Source organism: Psammomys obesus, unplaced genomic scaffold (assembly GCF_907164565.1).
Source record: "Psammomys obesus unplaced genomic scaffold, mPsaObe1.curated_primary_1811, whole genome shotgun sequence".
Classification (NCBI taxonomy): Eukaryota; Metazoa; Chordata; class Mammalia; order Rodentia; family Muridae; genus Psammomys; species Psammomys obesus.
In genome coordinates, this window is record NW_026591918.1 from 8,553,392 (window position 1) to 8,572,351 (window position 18,960).

At 40.6% G+C, this 18,960-nt stretch overlaps 1 protein-coding gene across 4 annotated transcripts in view; it reads left to right on the top strand.

The window, feature by feature from the left end:
• The window catches only part of Nek4 (NIMA related kinase 4), a 36,241-nt gene that overhangs the window by 9,997 nt on the left and 7,284 nt on the right, over positions 1–18,960 (top strand). For 2 of the 4 annotated variants that reach the window (XM_055612395.1, XM_055612398.1), the window contains exons 6-13: positions 701–842; positions 4,654–5,058; positions 8,932–9,081; positions 11,152–11,301; positions 11,736–11,802; positions 13,168–13,301; positions 14,860–14,948; positions 16,682–16,884. In XM_055612395.1, coding sequence (XP_055468370.1) covers positions 701–842; positions 4,654–5,058; positions 8,932–9,081; positions 11,152–11,301; positions 11,736–11,802; positions 13,168–13,301; positions 14,860–14,948; positions 16,682–16,884 — 1,340 coding nt within the window. The remainder of the gene's footprint in view (positions 1–700; positions 843–4,653; positions 5,059–8,931; positions 9,082–11,151; positions 11,302–11,735; positions 11,803–13,167; positions 13,302–14,859; positions 14,949–16,681; positions 16,885–18,960) is intronic. The other 2 variants (XM_055612396.1, XM_055612397.1) reach the window with 2 other exon arrangements.

Here is an 18,960-nt window from a genome sequence, read left to right on the forward strand (position 1 = left end):
TTCCTTCCTTCCTTCCTTCCTTCCTTCCTTCCTTCCTTCCTTCCTTCTTTCTTTTTTCTTTATTCTTCTCTCATGTATTACATTTCCACCACAGTTTCCCCTCCCTCCTCTCCTTCCAGTCTCCCCTCAATCCCCCATTTTTTCACTTTCCCTTCAGAAAAGAACAGGCCTCCCAGGGATGTCAACTAAGCATGGCTTAACAAGTGACAAGACTGCGCACAAACCTTCATCTCAAGTCTGCATGAGGCAGCCCAGTAGGAGGAAAAGGGTCCCGAGAACAGGTGAAAGAGTCAGAGATAACCCAGACTCCCACTGTTAGGAGTCCCAGAAGATCAGCAAGCCACACGACTATAGCATATATGCAGAGGACCTAGCTCAGCTCCATATAGCTTTCCTGATTGTCACCTCAGTTTCTGGGAACCCCTGTGAGCCCTGCTTAGTTGATTCTGTGGGCCATGTTCTTGTGGTGTCCTTGACCCCTCTGGCTCCTACAATCCTTCCTCCCTGCTTTCTTGTTTTTTATAATCTTGATTATCTTGAAGACAGATGTTTTTTAAATGCCTTCTAGGTTTTGACAAGACTAATCTCTGTAAACTGATGCAGTTCATAAGGGATGTATTGTAGACACACATCGCACATATTCTTTCAAACCATCAAGCATCGCTGTGTTGATAATGGTACTTTATTTTCTTCCCTAAAGAAAAACTTCCAAAAACAATGTTAAAAACTGTGACTCCAGAGCCAAGCCTGTTGCTGCTGTAGTTTCCAGAAAGGAAGAGTCAAATCATGAAGCGATACCTTCCCAGCCACGCTCTTTGGAGGGCTCCACTGTACATGTCACGGTATGCTTCCTGGGTGGGGCTTTAGGGATCATATGAGAAACAGGTCATTTAAGTGAGCAGTTTTATGTGGGAATGACTATGTGTTTCTAGAGATTCACCATGCAGTTACTTCCAACTTTAAAGAAAGCATACTGGTGAAGGTCAATCTTTTTCTCACTTTATCTACAGTAGGCTGCCAAGCTAGTCACAAAGTCAGTACAATAACTTTTTCAATTTTTAAGATAAAATTTTGTTTGTTTTTCAAGACAGAGTTTCTCTGTGTAGCCTTGGCTGTTGTGGACTCACTTTGTAGACCAGGCTGGCCTTGAACTCACAGAGATCCTCCTGTCTTTCTTCCCAGAGTTGCTGGGATTACAGGCATGTCACCACACTGACTTTAAGATAAAATTTACATAATCACTATTTAAAAATATTTTATTTGTGTGTGTGTGTGTGTGTGTGTGTGTGTCTGTCTGTCTGAGTTTATTCTCACATGTGTGGGAGAGTGTGACAGCTTTGTTTATGGAGGCCAGAAGGCATTGGGCTCTTCAGAGCTAAAGTTACAAGTATGTTTTAGATGCCTGGCTTAGTATGCGAGTGTTGGAATACAGACTTTGGTCCTCATGATTGAGTGCACAACAGGTGTTCTTAACAGCTGAGCCATCTCCAGCCCCACATAAGCCCAGGTAATATGGACTACCGTGTGCATTTAGCACACTCACAATGTGCAACTCACTTCTTTTCTGGTTCCAAAATGTTTTCATCAGCCCAAAGGAACCTCTTGACACATTCAGCTGTTATTCCTTATATCCTCCTTCATCTTGCTAAACACCAATATTCTCTCTGTCTCTTTTCTTTCTTGAATATTTTCTTTCTTGAATATTTTGTATATGGAATCATCTAGCATGTGTCCTTTTATGTGTGAGTTACTGTGTTTTTAAGATTTATCCATGCAGCATATACCAATACCTCAGTTCTTTTAGGTCCGACTAATAAACCACGTTGGTTCATGCATTCATCCATTGGTATACACGTGGCTTCTCTTCACCTGTGAACATTTGGGAACCAGTGCTTGAGCCCCATTTTCAGTTTTTTCCACAGTCTACCTATGTGTAAAAGCTGGGTCATTAACACTGTTTCACCTCGTTTTCTGTAGCAGCAATATCAGTCTGCATTTTTAATTTCTTCGTGCTTCACAGACAACTGTTATTTTCTGTATTATTGCTTTTATCTTTATTAGTAAATATAGTAATATCGGCATATACCTGATGGTGGTGGCACACGCCTTTAATCTCAGCACTTGGGAGGCAGAGGTAGGTGGATCTCTGTGAGTGCAAAGCCAGCCTGTCTACAGAATGAGTTCCATTCACAGCCAAAGCTATGTAGAGAGACTCTCTCTCAAGAAAACCAAAAACCAAAAAACCAAACCAAAACAACAACAACAACAAAAAACCCCAAACAAGCAAAAAACGAAAACAAAACAGACTCTTGTGTTCAGTTACAGTAAAAGAAAATGGACTAACACAAATTGTCGTCAGTCTGTTTTTGTCAGTAATCATGTAGTCATATAGTGAGGGTTTATTTTTGGCTCTCTATTCTGTTCCATTGGTCAATATATCTGTCTTAGTTTTAGTGCCACATCGTTTTAATGTTTTTACCTTTATAGTGAGCTTTGAAGTTAGGATTGTGGGTCCTTCTCAAACTTTGTTCTTCAAGATTGTCTTGAGATCTCAAGATTCCTTGTAAATTCTAGGATGAGGTTTTCTGTTTCAGTGAAAAATGTTGTTGGATTTTGATAGGTATTTATTGAATCTATAGATTTCTCCAGGCTTTGTTAAAATATTAATAAATCTGTGAACAGACAGTATTTTTTCCATTTCTTTATCTTTGCTTTCTTCTAGTAATATTTTTTAGTCTTTGGTATCCAAGTCTTACCTCTTAGGTATTTTGTCATTTTTGGTGTAATTATAATCAGATTTTTTTTATAGTTTCCTTTTCAGATAGTTCAGTATATAGATGGGCAGCTGCTCTTGTTTGTTGACCTTTGTTTGTTAAAACTTTGTTAAAAAAAAAAACTTTGTTAAATTCATTTATTGCTTCTACTAGATAGGAGTATGTGTGTGTAGTCTTTAGGGCGTTTGCATACAAATTCAGTTGCCTACAGACAGATCATTTTATTCCTTTCTTTAATCCAGACGTTTCATTTTTTTCCTCTTGCCTAATTCCTCTGCTATAACACCGAGCATTGTGTTGCGTGGGAGTGATGAGAGCGGGCAGCTTCACTTTGCTTTTGGAGTTTTGCCACTCAGTACAATGTTCAGTTTGCATTTTTCCCCACGTGGCCTTGCTGTCTTAGGGTAGTCTCCTCTAGTCCTAGTTTGTTTTTCCAAATCATGCAAGGGTATTGACTTTTTTTGAGGAGGGTATTGACTTTTGTCAGAGGTTTTTTGTTTGTTTGTTTTTTAATCTGTTGAGAGTATCATGTACCTTTTTCCTTCATTCTCTTGATGTAGTATATGGAATTTTGCTATGGTGTGTTGAACATTTATTTTAGACACTGATCCTACATTGTCACATTTTAAATGACACCCCTCCCCCAAGCCAGGGTTTTAACCCACAGCCCTGTGCGAGGTAGGCAGGGGCTCTATCACAGAATTGTGAGGAGAGAGAGAAGGGGGGGTAGAATTTTCAGAGTGGGTTCTCTCTTTGCACTCTGCAGTTTCCAGGGTATCAAACTCAGGTGGTCAGGCTTGGTAGCAAGTGCTGTTGCCTACTGAGCCATCATGACACTCTGTACTTTAACAACTCTTATTATCCAGTGTCTTTGATTGTATTCACAGTGTTGTGATACAGCCATCATCACTATCCTCAAAAATTCCTTCATCACATGGAACTGAAACTCATTACTTATTAAGTTGTAGCTCCCTATCCCCCACCTCCAGGGCCTAGAAACATCTATTTTCTGCATCTCTGAATTTTCCTGCTTTAGACATTTTATATAAATAAAATCATATACATGATTATATATGGTAGAATGTAGGTATATACATATATAATATGTAATATATAATATATTATATATATAAATGTTAGAATGCCATCCCCTTCTTTAAAAAAAGTTTTTGTGTGAGTATATATGCCATGTATGGGTGCTCTCAGAGGCCATCTTTTATTTTTATGTTTATGGGTGCTTTATCTGCATGTATACCTGCATACCAGAAGAGGGCATCAGATCACATTATTGATGGTTATGAGCCACTGTGTGGTTGCTGGGAACTGACTGCAGGACCAATGGAAGAGGTTCTTAATTAGTGAGCCATCTCTCCAGCCCCCACGTGTTGAGTTTCTTAAATAACTTTTTTAAAAGATTTATTTATGTATGTGTACAAGTGCTCGTTTTCATATACACCAGAAGAGTGGAACACATTCTGGAATAGATGATTGTGAGCTGCCATGTGGATGCTGGGAATTGAACTTAGGACTTCTGAAAGAGCAGCCAGTGGCCATTTTTCCAGCCCAACACGGAAGCCATCTGATGTACTTACATTTTATCCATTGATTTACCATTGTTCCTTCCTTTTTTTTTTTTTTAAGACAGGGTCTCAGTTATTTAGCTCTGGATGTCCGGAACTCAGTATATAGACCAGGCTGTCCTCAAACTCATTGAGATCTGCCTGCCTCTGCCTCCTGAGTGCTGGCATTAAAGGCACATGCTGCCACACCCAGCTTTCTTTCTGTTTTAACTTTCTGAGGGAGGTGCTGTTTCATTTTGAGTCAACCTTTGTGTATGGTGTGAGATACTATAATAACTTCAGAATGTCTTTTCACCCAGGTTGAAGATGAATGTTTGTCCCAAGAGAAGCCAGTGGCCACTGGTCACTTGAAATTACCTGCTAGTCTCAAGGGCCACATTGGCAAACAAGACATGAACACTACAGCAGAGTCATTCGCCACAGTCAGTAGGGTAAATATCGACATCTTACCTGCAGAAAGCAGAGACTCAGTGAACGATGGCATAGTTCAGGAGAACCTACCAAGACACTCGGATGCCTCTAATGAAACAGACAGTCAATGCAGTGTTTCCCAGGAGAAGGAGAGGCTGCAGGGTAATGCCAAATCCAGTGATCAGCCTGAAAATATCCTTTCCAGAGGGCCCTCTGCTGATGTGGATGGGGAAGGGAATGAACCAGTGAAGCCATTGCATCCCCCAAATAAAGACCAAAAGCCAGAGTACCAGGTGAGTGGAACACAGAAGGAATTGTTTCCCGAGAGAAATACAGGAACTATGGTTACAAAGGTGTAGATATGGGGCTGGAGAGATGGCGCATTGGCCTAGAGCACTTGTTGCTCTTGCAGAGGACCTAGGTTTGGTTCCCAGCATCCTCATGGTGGCTCACAACCATCCAGAGCTCCAGTCCCAGGAGAACCTCCATGGGCACTAGGCACACATGTGGTACACATACATACATATAGACAAAATATTCATACCTATAAAATAAAATAAATAAATCTTAATTTTTTAATTATTAAAAAAACTCAAAGATGTAGGTATGTCCCACCTATGTTAGGAAAGTCAGTTATTTGTTGTGCAAATTTAAAGTAGAAGAATACTTTCATCACCTATGAATACAGCACCAAACCAACTAAACCATGTGCAGTCATGTGACTCCCCATTCTGCCTCATTCTCAGCCCATGGCAACTTTTGCTCATGGATTTGCCAATTCTGAGCATCCTGTGTAAGTAGATTATATGATTCATGGCCTGTCTGCTTTCTTTTAATTTATGTAATGTTTTTTGTTTCTAAAGTTTATCCATGGCATTCATATACTAGTATGCTTTTTATTGTCCAGTATGTTCCCTTGTAGGTAACGCTTGTAATTTTCTTTTGTGTGTATGTATGCATGTGTGGTGTTGGGATTGAACTCAGGGCTTTACACATGCTAGGTTAGGCAGGTTCTCTATTGCTGGGTTAAATCTCTAACCCTGCTATGAATATTTGTGTATATGCTTCTTTTTAAATTTTTGTTTGCTTTTTTTTTTTTTAGATTTATTTATTTATTTATTTATTTATTTATTTATTATTTATACAACCTTCTGCCTACATATATGCCTGAGCACCAGAAGAGGGCACCAGACCTCATTATAGATGGTTCTGAGTCACAGTGTGGTTGCTGGGAATTGAACTCAGGACCTTTGGAAGAACAGCCAGTGTTCTTAACCTCTGAGCCACCTCTCCAGCCCTTGTTGCTTATTTTTATGTGTGTGGGCAGTTCGCCTGCATGTGTGTGCAATGCCCAAAGAGGCAAAAAAAAGGGTGTTGGATCCTCTAGGATTAGAGTCACAGATAATTGTGAGCCCCCAGGTGGTTGCTGGGAATCAAAGCCAGGTCCTCTGGAAGAGCAGCCGGTGCTCTTTATCCCTGAGTCATCTCTAGCTCCTGTGCATTTTTTTTAAACCATTTATTTTGTGTGCATGCATGCACATGTCTATGGAACATGCGAGTGCTGTGGCATGCAAGCAATGATCAGAGGACAACTTACGAGAGTTGGATTCTCCTCCCCCTCTCTGGGTTCTGGGGACTGAACTCAGGTTGTCAGGCTTGGTGGCAAGTGCCTTTACTCACTGAGCCATCTTTACCAGCTGTGTGTGTGTGTGTGTGTGTGTGTGTGTGTGTGTGTGTGTGTGTAGCACAGACACCATGGTGCGTGTGTAGATGCCAGAGGACAACTTTGTGAAGTTGATTTTCTCTGACTTTTGTGTGGGTTCAAGGGATCAAAATCAGGTTGTTATGCTTTGATGGCAGAGCTTTTATTCACTGAGCCATCTCAATGAACATATGTTCAATGAACACTTTTAATGTTTATTTTGTGTGTTTGGGTGTTTTGTATGCATGTATGTCCATGTACCACTTTTGTGTCTGTTCCCTAGAGAGGCCAGAAGAGGGCATCAGATTCCCTGGAGCTGGAGTTATTGTTTGTTGTGGGCTGCCATGTAGATGCTGGGAGTTGAACCTGGGTCCTCTGAAAGAGCAGCCAGTGCTTTATTTTTATTTTTATTATTGGTTATTTTTCAAGGCAGGGTTTCTCTGTGTGGCGCTGGCTGTCCTGAAACTCAGTCTATAGACCACGCTGACCTTGAACTCAAAGAGGTCCCCCTGCCTCTGCCTCCCCAGAGCTGGGGTTAGAGGTGCGCAGCACCGCTGCCTGGCTGCACAGTGCTCTCAGTCACTGAACCGTCTCATCTCTCAGTACCCACGCCATGTTTACCTTCCTGAGAGACGACAACCAGTGCTGTGTTCTAAAGGAACTGTAGTCATTGCTTCTCAGTACTGATACATGAGGGTCCTACTTTCTCTGGAATTTTTGTCAGGACTTGTTATTGTCCATCTTTTTTTAATGCTGTAATCAAACACAGTGCTTCATACATGCTAAGCAAGTGCTCTACCACTGTTCTACATCCCTAGTCCTGTTGTGCAGCACTGTGATTCTAGCTATTGGCCCAAAGGGTCTGCAGGAGAGTCTTATTTTTTCTTTTAGATCTTATTTTTATTTTTTTAAATTATGTGTGTCTGTATGTGGGCATGTGTACGTGAGGGCACACGTCCTGTGAGGCCAGGGACATCCGATCTTCTGGAGCTGGAGTTACAGGTGGTTGTGAGCCACCTGACGTGGGTGCTGGGAACTGAATTCAGGTCTTCTGGAAGAGCAGTACATGCTCCTCACCACTGGTCCGTCTCTCAGACCCTTGCTGTGGTTTTGACTTGCATCTTCCTAACACAGCCTTGTCTGCTCATGGACTGAGGACTTTTTTATACATGCGCTCGTCATTTCTGTACTTCCTTGGAGAAATGGGCTGTACAGAATCTTGGGCAAGTTTTTGAATGTTCATTTTTATTTTACGTGTGTGAGTGTTTGCCTACATGTATATTTGTGTACCATATGCATTCCTGCTACCCACAAAAGCCAAAAGAGGATGTTGGAGTGTCTGGAACCAGAGTTACAGACAGTTGTGAGTTACCATGTGGTTGCATGAAACTGAACTTGATCCTCTGCTGGAGCAAAAATGCTCTTAGCTACTGCACCAGCTCTCTAGCCCCTTGTTGCCTTTCTTTTTCCTTCCTTCCTTCCTTCCTTCCTTCCTTCCTTCCTTCCTTCCTTCCTTCCTTCCTTCCTTCCTTCCTTCTGATTTATTTATTCATGTAAATGCTCTGTCTGCATGCACACCTGAAAGTTAGTAGAGGGCATCAGATTCCGTGGTAGATGGTTGTGAGTCACCATGTAGGTTCTGGGAATTGAACTCAGGACCTTTCGAAGAGCACCCAGTGCTCTTAACCACTGAATCATCTCTCCTCCTCCAAAAGAAGATTTTTTTTTTTCCGAGACAGGGTTTCTCTGTGTAGCCTTGGCTGTTCTGGAACTTGCTCTGTAGACGGCTGGCCTCAAACTAACAGAGATCCACCTGCCTCTGCCTCCCTGAGTGCTGGGATTAAAGATGTATGTTACCACTGCCTGTTGTTGCCAGTTTTTAATTGGGTTTATTTCTCTTTTTGTTACCAAATTGAAAGTGTTCTTTAGAGGCGAGAGAGTAGAAATCAGAGCATTTGTTAATTAGTGCCATCATTTCCTGTAAACATAGCATTCATTTTGAGAAAGAGAATACTTCCTTCTCACTTTCATTTTACAATTAAAATTGTTTTTTAAATTTATGGGATATGAAGTTGGAGAAATGGCTCAGAGGTTAAGAGCACTGGCTGCTCTTCCAGAGGTCCTGAGTTCAATTCCCAGCAACCACATGGTGGCTCACAACCATCTATAATGTGATCCGATACCCTCTTCTAGCACGTGTGCATGAAGATAGAATACTCATATACATAAAAGTAATTAAATCTTAAAAAATCAAGTTACAGATGGTTGTAAGCTGCCATGTGGGTACTTGGAATTGAACCCAGGTTCTCTGGAAGAGCATCCCGTGTTCTTAGCTGCTGAACTCTCTAGCCCTTCCTTTTGCAATTTCAAAAGTGTGGAGCATTTGGCATTTGAAGTTCAAAGACTGTTGTGTTACTCTGTGCAGTTCTTTTGTATTTGTTTCTTTCATTTTATTGCTTTCAAGGATCAAGTTACTGGTGGATGTATTATAGAAAAACAGGACGGCATCCATCCAAGACTCCAGCCGCAGAGCTCCATGTCTGAACCTTCTGTGTCCCGACAGCGAAGGCAGAAAAAAAGAGAACAAACTGACCATGGTCAGACAAAGAGCCAGGTCAGCAATCTGTGCAGTGGGTCATTGTGCTGCTTGGGAGACAGACTCTGGACGCTCAACTTTTGTTTAGAATGGTTAGCAGTTGCCAAAAAGTGCAGAAGAGACGCAAAGAGTGGATCAAGAAGCTGATCAAGGATAAAGTGCTTAACACTAGCTTTCAAATATCAGTGAGTTGGAAATATAGCAGAAATGAGTGGATCATTTGAAAATTAAAGGAACAGGCTATTAGGTTCCTTTGTGCTATGTTGCTAAACACTATATATAGTGTTGCTAAACTATATATATATATAATATATATATAGTGGTGGCACAAACCTGTGACCCCCAAATTTATATGTATATAAAACATTATTTATTACATATGTGTATAGTATATAAAATGTATAATATATTGAATATTATATCTGTAATATGCATAATATATATGTGTGTATCTATATCTATATATCTATATCTATATCTATAAACTTTTTTCTATGTAGTGCTGGAAAAAGAACCCAGGTATAAAAGGAACTTTTATTTGCCTGGTTCAATTGTTGTCTTGGAGTTTACGGCCTTTTTCTGCTAACCTAGGCCTAGTCCTGGAAGCTTCTAGCCTCCTTATAATCTAGCCTAGGCCTAGAATGTTTTCAGCTTCTGAGACTTACTGCTTAATAAGCTCACCCTTTCTTGTTCTTTCTGAGCTCTGGGCTGGCTGGTTTAACTCAGCTATTTTGGCTCAAACTTCTCTCCTGTCTGACTGATTCAATCTGACTTTTCTCTTGGCCCCTGAATTGCTCTACTTGGCCTCATACTAACTCAAGCAGTCTGCTCTAATCTCCTGGTTCCTTCTCATTCTCTGTCTCATTTGGTCTTCACCTGAGTTCTCTCCCTCTGCAACCTGTCTCTCTATTACTGTTCTGGTAAAACTGCCTCCTCCCTCTGTATTGCTCATTAAGTAGCTTCCCTTTCCTCTCTCTTCTAGTGAGAGTTGGGAGTATTCTATTCTGTCAAATTTTTCTCTGATGCATCATTTTCTCTGCCACTCAATTAGACATCACTTTCAAACATGGATGCTTCCTTCTACAAACTAACTTTACCTTCATTGTTTGGGATTAAAGGCTTGTACCACCATGCCTGGACCTAAGCTTTTCTTTAGCTGAAACTTGCTCTATACCAGGCTGGCCCTGAACACAGATCCGCTTGCCTCTGTCTCCTGGATTAAAGGAATGTTGTATTCCAGTCGGTGCACACAGACTTAGAAGGTCTTTAAATGTGATCTCTTGCCAGAGCAGCCATAGTCTGAATTAAAATTCCTCTACACCCAGGGTCTTATGTAAGCTGTATAAGCACTCTGCCATCAAGTTACAATCCTAGCTTTCAGTGCCTCCCTTATTAAAATATCTTCCCTAAATCTCTTAGGTAGTCATTCGCTTTTGGCAAAGTCTCCATAGCACAGGCATGTCTTGAAACTGTGGCTTTCTTACCTTAGCCTTCCAAGTAGCTAGGATTATAGGGTGCATAATCAGGCCTGGATTTTAAAAAATGTTAGTGTAGCTCAGTTGGTAGAGTGCTTGCCTGGCATGTATGAAATCCTGGGTTCAGTTTCCTAGCACCAAGTAAGCTAGGCATGGTGGTATAAACCTGTGACCCCAAAATTTAGGGTATGTAACTATGAAAATCAGAAATGCATATTCATCCTTGCCTACATATAGTCAATTTGTGGGTAGCCTGGGGGACATAAGGCCTTCTTTTGTTTAAAAAATATATATATGTATATATATAACATATATATACATACATATATATATGTAATCTATTTTCAAGGCAGTAGTGGCACAGGCCTTTAATCCGAGCACTTAGGAAGCAGAGGTAGGTGGATCTTTGTAAGTTTGAGGGCCAGAGCAAGTTCCAGGACAGCCAGAGCTACACATAGAAACCCAGCCTTGAAAAAAAAAATTTTTTTTTTAATGCTTTAAATAAAAATTTTAAGGACAAATCACTGGTGAATGCATGTGGTACTTGCAGTGGGAAGTTTTAGAGACGGCTATATAGGAAACTAATAATCTCCTCCTCTTTACATTACTCAAGTTCCAAGAATCACCCCCTCAGCTTTTGCCTTCTCACCCTGCTGTTGGAAAAGTGGATGTCATATCAACACAGCAAAATAATGAAAACCAAAATAGACCTGTGGCCGGGTCTGTAAACAGTTCGAGGATCGGTTCAACATCATCATCAAAGGTTGTAGGAACGTGTTCTGGGTTTAAAATACTTCTTATAAAGATTTGGACTATAGAATCTATGTATATTGTAGGGGTTCATATTAAAACATAGTGGCCCCACGTTACCAATTCTAGAAGAGACATTTGTGCTTCACATTAGCTTTGATTGAAGTGAATTTAGCCTGCAGCTCCAGAGATAGCCATTTGCAGTTGCTTCTGAGTATTAGAAGTATAAACGTCTTCTTGTTCTTCCACAAATGAGCCTCTTCCAGAAGCCAGGGCTGTGATATTCCTTAACAGCTGCGACCCTTATGTGTACCAAATTCCATATGCAAAGTGGTTTCTGCTCCTTGAGAGAGCATGGAAGGCCTTTAGCACTGTTGGATGGTACATTATGCATTGCTACAGGAATAGTGAATAGAAACAGGAATAATTCCATGATTTGTTTCAAAGGATCGGCCGTTATCGGCCAGAGAGAGAAGACGACTGAAGCAGTCACAGGAAGAGATGCTCCCCTCAGGTGAGGTTTATCTAGTTGTTGATAGCTGGAAGCAGCGTTGGCTCTGGTTGTTAGGTATACAAGCATTGAAGCAGCAATAATCTATTTGGGAAAAGGATTTGGAAGAGTTTTTGAAATTTCTTAGAAAAGCTTTATAAAGTATTATAGTGCTGACTCTGTGTCAGAGAAAGAGGATTAAAATGACAGCCAGAGACTGGAGGGATGCTCAACAGTTAGTGGTACTTGTTGCCCTTGCAGAGGACCAAGGTTCAAATCTGAATACCTACATGGTAGCTCGCAACCATCTTTAACTTCAGTTCCAGGGGGTCCAACACCCTCTTCTGACCACTGTGTGCTAGTTACATATGTAGTACACATATAGACATGTAGGCAAAACACACATACACATAAAATAAAAATTTTAAATCTAAAAATCTTAAACAAGTAAATAAATAAATTTAAAAGGAAGAGAGAGCCAGAGAGCCGGGGGCTTTGAAATGTTAGGTTGGAAATCAGGTTAGTCTTTAACTTGTTTTCTCATCCAGACCCTGTTGGTCAGAGAGCCTCACCAGGCTAAGGAATGTAGGGTTTTTGCTTTGTTTTTAGGACAAGATCTATGTAAGCCTTATCTTATCTGGCCTTGAACTTACTACGTAGTGGCTGGTCTTGAACTCAGAGGTCCATCTGTCACTGCCTCCTGAGTGCTGGAATTAAAGGTTTGTGCCACCTGGCTCTATGGACAATTATATATTTTAAATTGTTTTTAGATTTATTTTATGTGTGTGTTTTATTTGCATGTATGTATGTAAGTCGCATGCATGCCTAGTGCCCACAGAGGTCAGAAGTGATCTTTGGCCATGATCACTTGAAACTGGAGTTACATGGATGGTTGTGAGCCGCCATGTCTGTGTGGCAACAGAACTCAACCTTCTTCAAGAGCATCAAGTGCTCCTAACAGCTGAGCCATCTTTCCAGCCCCTCTGGGTGTGTGTGTGTGTGTGTGTGTGTGTGTGTGTGTGTGTGTGTGTCTTTCTTACCACCATCATCTAAAAGTTGTGTTACCAGTTTTTCTTTATTAAAGGTGACTATGTCTCCAGCATGATGGTAAATGTGTTAACGGTAGTATTTTGTTTTATGATTTTAGTCATCCCAAAGGTAGATTATTACTCTGTAGTTCCAGAGGGTTAAGTGACTTGCCCAAGGTCCAAAGCTAGTAAACTCAGAACTAAATTTGGGTTGAAGTGACAGATACCAGAATGATGATGAATATGCTGTTTGGGTTACTGTAGCTTACTCTTTCTATGGTATCTTCTATACTGTGTACAAAGTCTTCCTTAGTTGAGTCCAGCCTACTACAAACAGCTACTGGGGTGTTTATATTTTCAGGCCCTTCAGTTCGGAGAACTCCAAGTGCAGGAGAGTCAGTGAAGCCCCAGGAAGAAGAGAAACCCATCCCTGCCCGACGATTCTCTTCTGACTGCAGCATCACTCAGGTGCATCACACACCCCTGAGGGAAAAGGTAGACGTGTCTATTTCTGGGGAATCTAAGACAGCAAGCTTCACAGACATCAGCATCATTATTTAGGGGCATTGTGGACTAAGTTATTCCTTTTTGGGGACAGGGTCTCAGTAGCCCAGGCTGACCTGGAACTCACTGTGTAGCTGAGGATGACCTCCTAGTTGTCCTGTCTCCACTAGGTGTTGAGAATACAGGCATACACTGCCATAGTTCATTTTGAGATAAAATCTTGCTGTGGAGCCCAGGATGACCTTGAACTTTTGACTTTCCTGTTTCAGTGTCTGGCTTACTCAATGTTCTATGCTGTGAAGAGACATCATAACCACCATAACTCTTATAAAGGAGAGCATTTAGCTGGGCAGTGGTAGTATACACCTTTAATCCCAGAACTCCAGAGGTAGAAGCAAGAGGATCACTGAGTTTGAGGCCACCCTGGTCTACAGAGTGAATTCCAGGATAGCCAATACATAGAGAAACCCTGTCTCAAAAAACAAAACAAAACAAAACAAAACAGTAAGACAAAATAACAACAACAAAAATTAATTAATTAAAAAAAGCATTTAACTAGGGCTTGCTTGCAGTTTCAGAGTTTTAGAGCTGAGGACCTCTGGAAGAGCAGCAAGTACTCTTAGCCACTGAACCATGTCTCCAGCCCCTGTCTATTTTTCTGTATCAATAAATACCCCATCTGTCTGGCTACATTATAAAAAATATTTATTTACTTTTATTTTATGTACATTGATTGGTGTTCTGCCTGTTTGTATGTGTTTGTGAGTGTGTTAGATCTCTTGGAACTGGAGTTACAGACAGTTGTGAGCTGCAATGTGGGTGCTGGGAATTGAAGCCAGGTCCTTTGGAAGAACAGTCAGTTGCTCTTAACCATTGAGCCATTTCTCTAGCCCCCTCGTCTGGACAGATTTTTAACTCATTTATTAATCATTAATCTTTAGTTTCCTGTTTGTGTCAAGTTATTAAGGTTTTTAACCTAGAATCTTCTCAGATTTACTCTATAGATCCTAGGCCAGCTTGGAACTTAATGAAATTCTCCTGCATGAGTTTCCTGAGTACTGGGATTAGATATGAGCACCACACCTGCCTGTGTTGTTTACAGTAACATTTAGTTGCTTCACTAATCGACATCTGCCCTTTCTAAAGCTGTAAGGTTTAAGTGAATCATATTAGGTAACCCTGTAAAGAACTTTAATAATCTTATATAGAGGCAGGTGGAAATTGCCTGGATTGATGTGCATGGCTTCATTCAAAATGCCAGTGTTCCTTCTGGAGTAAGCCCTCTTGCTGAGAACTGGCCAGAGCAGCCATCCATTCCTGTCTGCAAAGGAAATGTCTTGATAGCTGAGACTGTGGTGGTGGAAAGCTTCACCCTGATGTTCCTCAGTCTTAAATTATGAACTTCATGGGTGAATGGTGACATCATTTGAATAAATTAACTTTTCTGTCAGTTTCTCCTTTTTGATTGTATTCAAGGTACCTTGTTATTGCACTTAAAACTTTGTGAGTTTTATATTCTGGGTTTGTTGTTCTTTCCAAACACTAATAGGAAAAGAGCCTGATACATGGTCTGTCTGAGGATGAGTTAAGTTCTTCTACGAGCTCAACTGATAAATCAGATGGGGATTCCAGGGAAGGGTAAGTTCTTGGTTTCTGTCTCAGCTCTGTTTGAACTGACTCCAGATAGCATAGCTAGAACCTGTGGGTCTCATCATAACATTACAAATGGTTTGTAGTACATCCTAGATTATAAATATATCTTGTAGGAGGGACTGGAGAGATGGCTCAGTGGTTAAGAAGGCTGGCTGCTCTTCCTGAGGACCTGGCTTCACTTGCCAGCACCCACGGCACACAACCATCTGTAACTCTGGTTTGAGGGGATCCGACACCATCTTCTGGCCTCCGTGGGCGCTGCACGTATGTGATACATATACATGCGAGCAGATCACCTACACACATAAAATAATTTTAAACATTTAAAAAGAATTTATCTTCTATGAACAATGTAATTTTCACTCAGAATTCTTAGCCTGTGTTCTTGGACCTACACATTTGTAGTTTTAATCAGTGTTGACTGTTATTTTCCTGACATCTTCTTGACACTTCTTCCTCCCTCCTTTCCTGGGATTCTTTGTTTTTTGAAACAGGCTCTCACCCCTCCCTCGGATTCCACGTACACCTGTATTAGATTGCTTAGGCATGTACACAACCTCTGTGATGTTCTGATTATTCTTCCACTTTTTTCTTTGTTCTGTTTCCATAGATTATACAGTAAACTCACCTGTTCTCAGTGTCTAGTCCATTAGCCCTATTTAACACATTATGTCCTCTAAAAGTTTGACATAGGCCTATTGTATACCTTCCACACTGCTCCCTTCGTATGTTCATATTTTTTCTATTGTAGCCATATGAAATATATTTATACCTACTTTACTGTCCTCATGTACTCGTTCTATCACTTGTGTCACTTCTGGGTTTCTTTTTCCATTTTTTTTTTCTTTTACAAGGGTGAAAATTTTCATTTTTTCTCCTGTTTTCAGTTTTTTAAAAAAGATTTATTTATATTTATTATCTATACAGTACTCTGCCTACATGTATACTTACATTCCAGAAGAGGCAGCAGATCTCACTATAGATGGTTGGGAGCCACCCTGTGGTTGCTGGGACTTGAACTCAGGACCTCTGGAAGAGCAGCCAGTGCTCTTAATCTGTGACCCACCCCTCCAGCTCTTTTTGGTTTTGAGTGGAGTGTACCTTGTTAATTTTAGCTCTCTGAGGATGGTATCTCTGTGTTTCTTTGATTATTCTTTTAAAACTTTTTCCCCCCAAGACAGGGTTTCTCTGTGTAGCCTTGGCTGTTCTGGACTTACTTTGTAGACTAGGCTGGCCTGGAACTCACAGAGATCCACCTGCCTCTTCCTCCCACAGTGCAGGGATTATAGGCGTGCACCATCATGTCTTGCTTCTTTGACTATTCTTGACTTTTTATATTTGTGTAAAATTAAATCACTTGGAACTGGCTATGTAGAATTTGTATGCAAAGTTGGCTTGCTTCTTTCTGGTCCTCTCCTTTCCAAGCTCCCTCTTGCCTTCTGCTAGCAGAGGCTGTTGAACTTTAGCCCTTGTTTCTGCCTGATGCTTTCTTTTTGTATATTGAGATGCTAAATGTTGGATTCCTTTCCAAAATCAGATATCAATTTTTTTTCATTCTTCATTGTCTTTCTGTAGTTGATTTTTGTATTTCACAAGTATATTATAGTTTCTTTCCTGCTGGGTATTTGCAGGTAGAACCCCTTGAAGGTCATTTCACATTTAACTTTTACGTGAAGTCAATAAAAGTCAATGCTAAGGAGATTGTTTTTTTTACTCAGGAAAAGCCATGCGAATGAAATGAGTGACTTGGTACAGTTGATGACTCAGACTCTTAAGCTGGATTCTAAAGAGAGCTGTGACGATCTCCAGGTACTAAATCCAGTACCAGAATTCAAACTTCATCGGAGGTACCGAGACACACTGGTACTTCACGGCAAGGTTGCAGAAGAGGCGGAACTCCACTGTAAAGAGCTGCCTTCAGGTGATTGGCTTGTTCTTTCACAGCGTCACAAATGTAGTTGGCGGAGAACCAGGCTAATACTTGCATGTTGTTTTTAATTTCTCATTTGGATATCTACATTAAAGGCATATCTTATGCAGTCAACAGATGTAACCCAAAAGTTTCATGAAATGTTTGTTTTTATATTTTGGTTTTATGAGGCAGAGTCTCAGTTGACCTCAAACATACTCTGTCGCTAAGAACGCTTTGAACCCCTGATTCTCTGGCCTTAGCCTCTCAAGTGGTAGAATTCTAGGCATTTGCTACCATTTGTGGATCTGGGTATGTGGGTGTGAGTGCAGTGCCCATGGAGATTAGAAGCACTGGATCCCCTGGAGCTGGAGTTACAGGTGGTGTGCGTGCTGGGATTGAATTCAGGTCCTCTAGGAGAACAATAAGGACTCTTAACCACTGAGCCATCTCTCCAGTTCCTTGACATTTCATTTTTTATTAAATTTTTATTTTTATATTAATTACAATTTATTTGCTTTGTATCTCAGCTATAGCCCCCTCCCTTATTCCCTCTCAATCCCTCTCTCCCTCATCTCTTCCCCTGCCCCTCTAGAAATTTTATTTTTTAAAAAAGAAATAATTCAGTAAGCCTTATATCATTACATGAAATATTTGAAGTTGTTTTTGGTTTTTTGTTGTTGTTTGTTTGTTTTCCAGACAGGGTTTCTCTGTGTGGCCTTGGCTGTCTTGGTCTCACTCTGTAGACCAGGCCGGCCTCACACTCACAGTGATCCGCCTGTCTCTGCCTCCTGAGTGCGAGGATTAAAGTCGCGCACCACTGAGCCTGGCATATCTGAAGTTTTTAATGTCAATTTTCTTCAAATTGGACACTTGTTAATTGTTAATTCTTCAAGTTAGGTTTTTAGATTTTAGTGATGTAGGGATCTTTTTTTTTCATGAGGGATATAGATTTTATTTTATTCCACATGAGTAACTTATTATGGAGGTATCCTGGATTTCAGAAAGGTTTATCTGTCTATACAGATTAAAAGTACAAGTAAGGGGCTGGAGAGATGGCTTAGCAGTTAAGAGCACTGGCTGCTCTTCCAGAGGTCCTGAGTTCAATTCCTAGCAACCACATGGTGGCTCACAACCATCTTAATTCTTAATGAAATGTGGTGCCCTCTTCTGGTGTTCAGATGTACATGCAGGCAGAACATTGATACATAATAAAATAAATAAATCTTTAAAAAAGTACAAGTAAAATAGAAATGTAAGATGCAGGAATCTAATGACTAAATTTTTAGTCACTGAAATACTAGAGATGTAGCTTACTGGTAGGGCTTAACCTAACAGGTACAAGGCCTGTGTTCCATCCATTCCTAGCACCCCCCAAAATAATTTTTTTTTAAAATGTTTTAATAGTCTTTTTTTTTTCAAGATTTATTTTACTTATTACATATACAGTGTTCTGCCTGCACACTATTTCTTTATAGATGGTTGTGAGCCACCATGTGGTTGACTGGGAATTGAACTCAGGACCTTTGGAAGAGCAGCCAGTGCTCTTAACCTCTGAGCCATCTCTCCAGCCCCAATAATTTTTTTTTCTTAAATTAAAATAGGGCAGGGTAGAGAGATGGCTCCGAGGTTAAGAGCTCTGGCTGTTGTTCCAAAGGGCCTGAGTTCAATTCCCAGCAACCACCTGGTGGGTCCTAACCATCTACAGTGAGATCTGGTGCCCTCTGCTGGTGAGCAGGTGTACATGCAGGCAGAATGCTGTATATAAATAATAAGTAAATACATCTGAAAGAAAAAAAAGAATGAGTTTTTTTTTGTTGTTGTTGTTATTGTTTTTTTTTTTTTTTTTTTTTTTTTAAAGCAAACTAAAATAGGGCTGGAGAGATGGCAGTTAAGAGCACTGGCTGTTCTTCCAGAGGACCTGGGCTCAGTTCCCAGCATCCATATGACAGCGCACCATTGTCTGTAACTCCAGTTCCAAGGGAACTGAGGCCTCTTCTGGCCTCTGTGAGCAATGCAGATGTGGTGCAAAGACATGTAGGCAAACACCTAAACACATAAAATAAATACAAATATTTTAAAAAATTG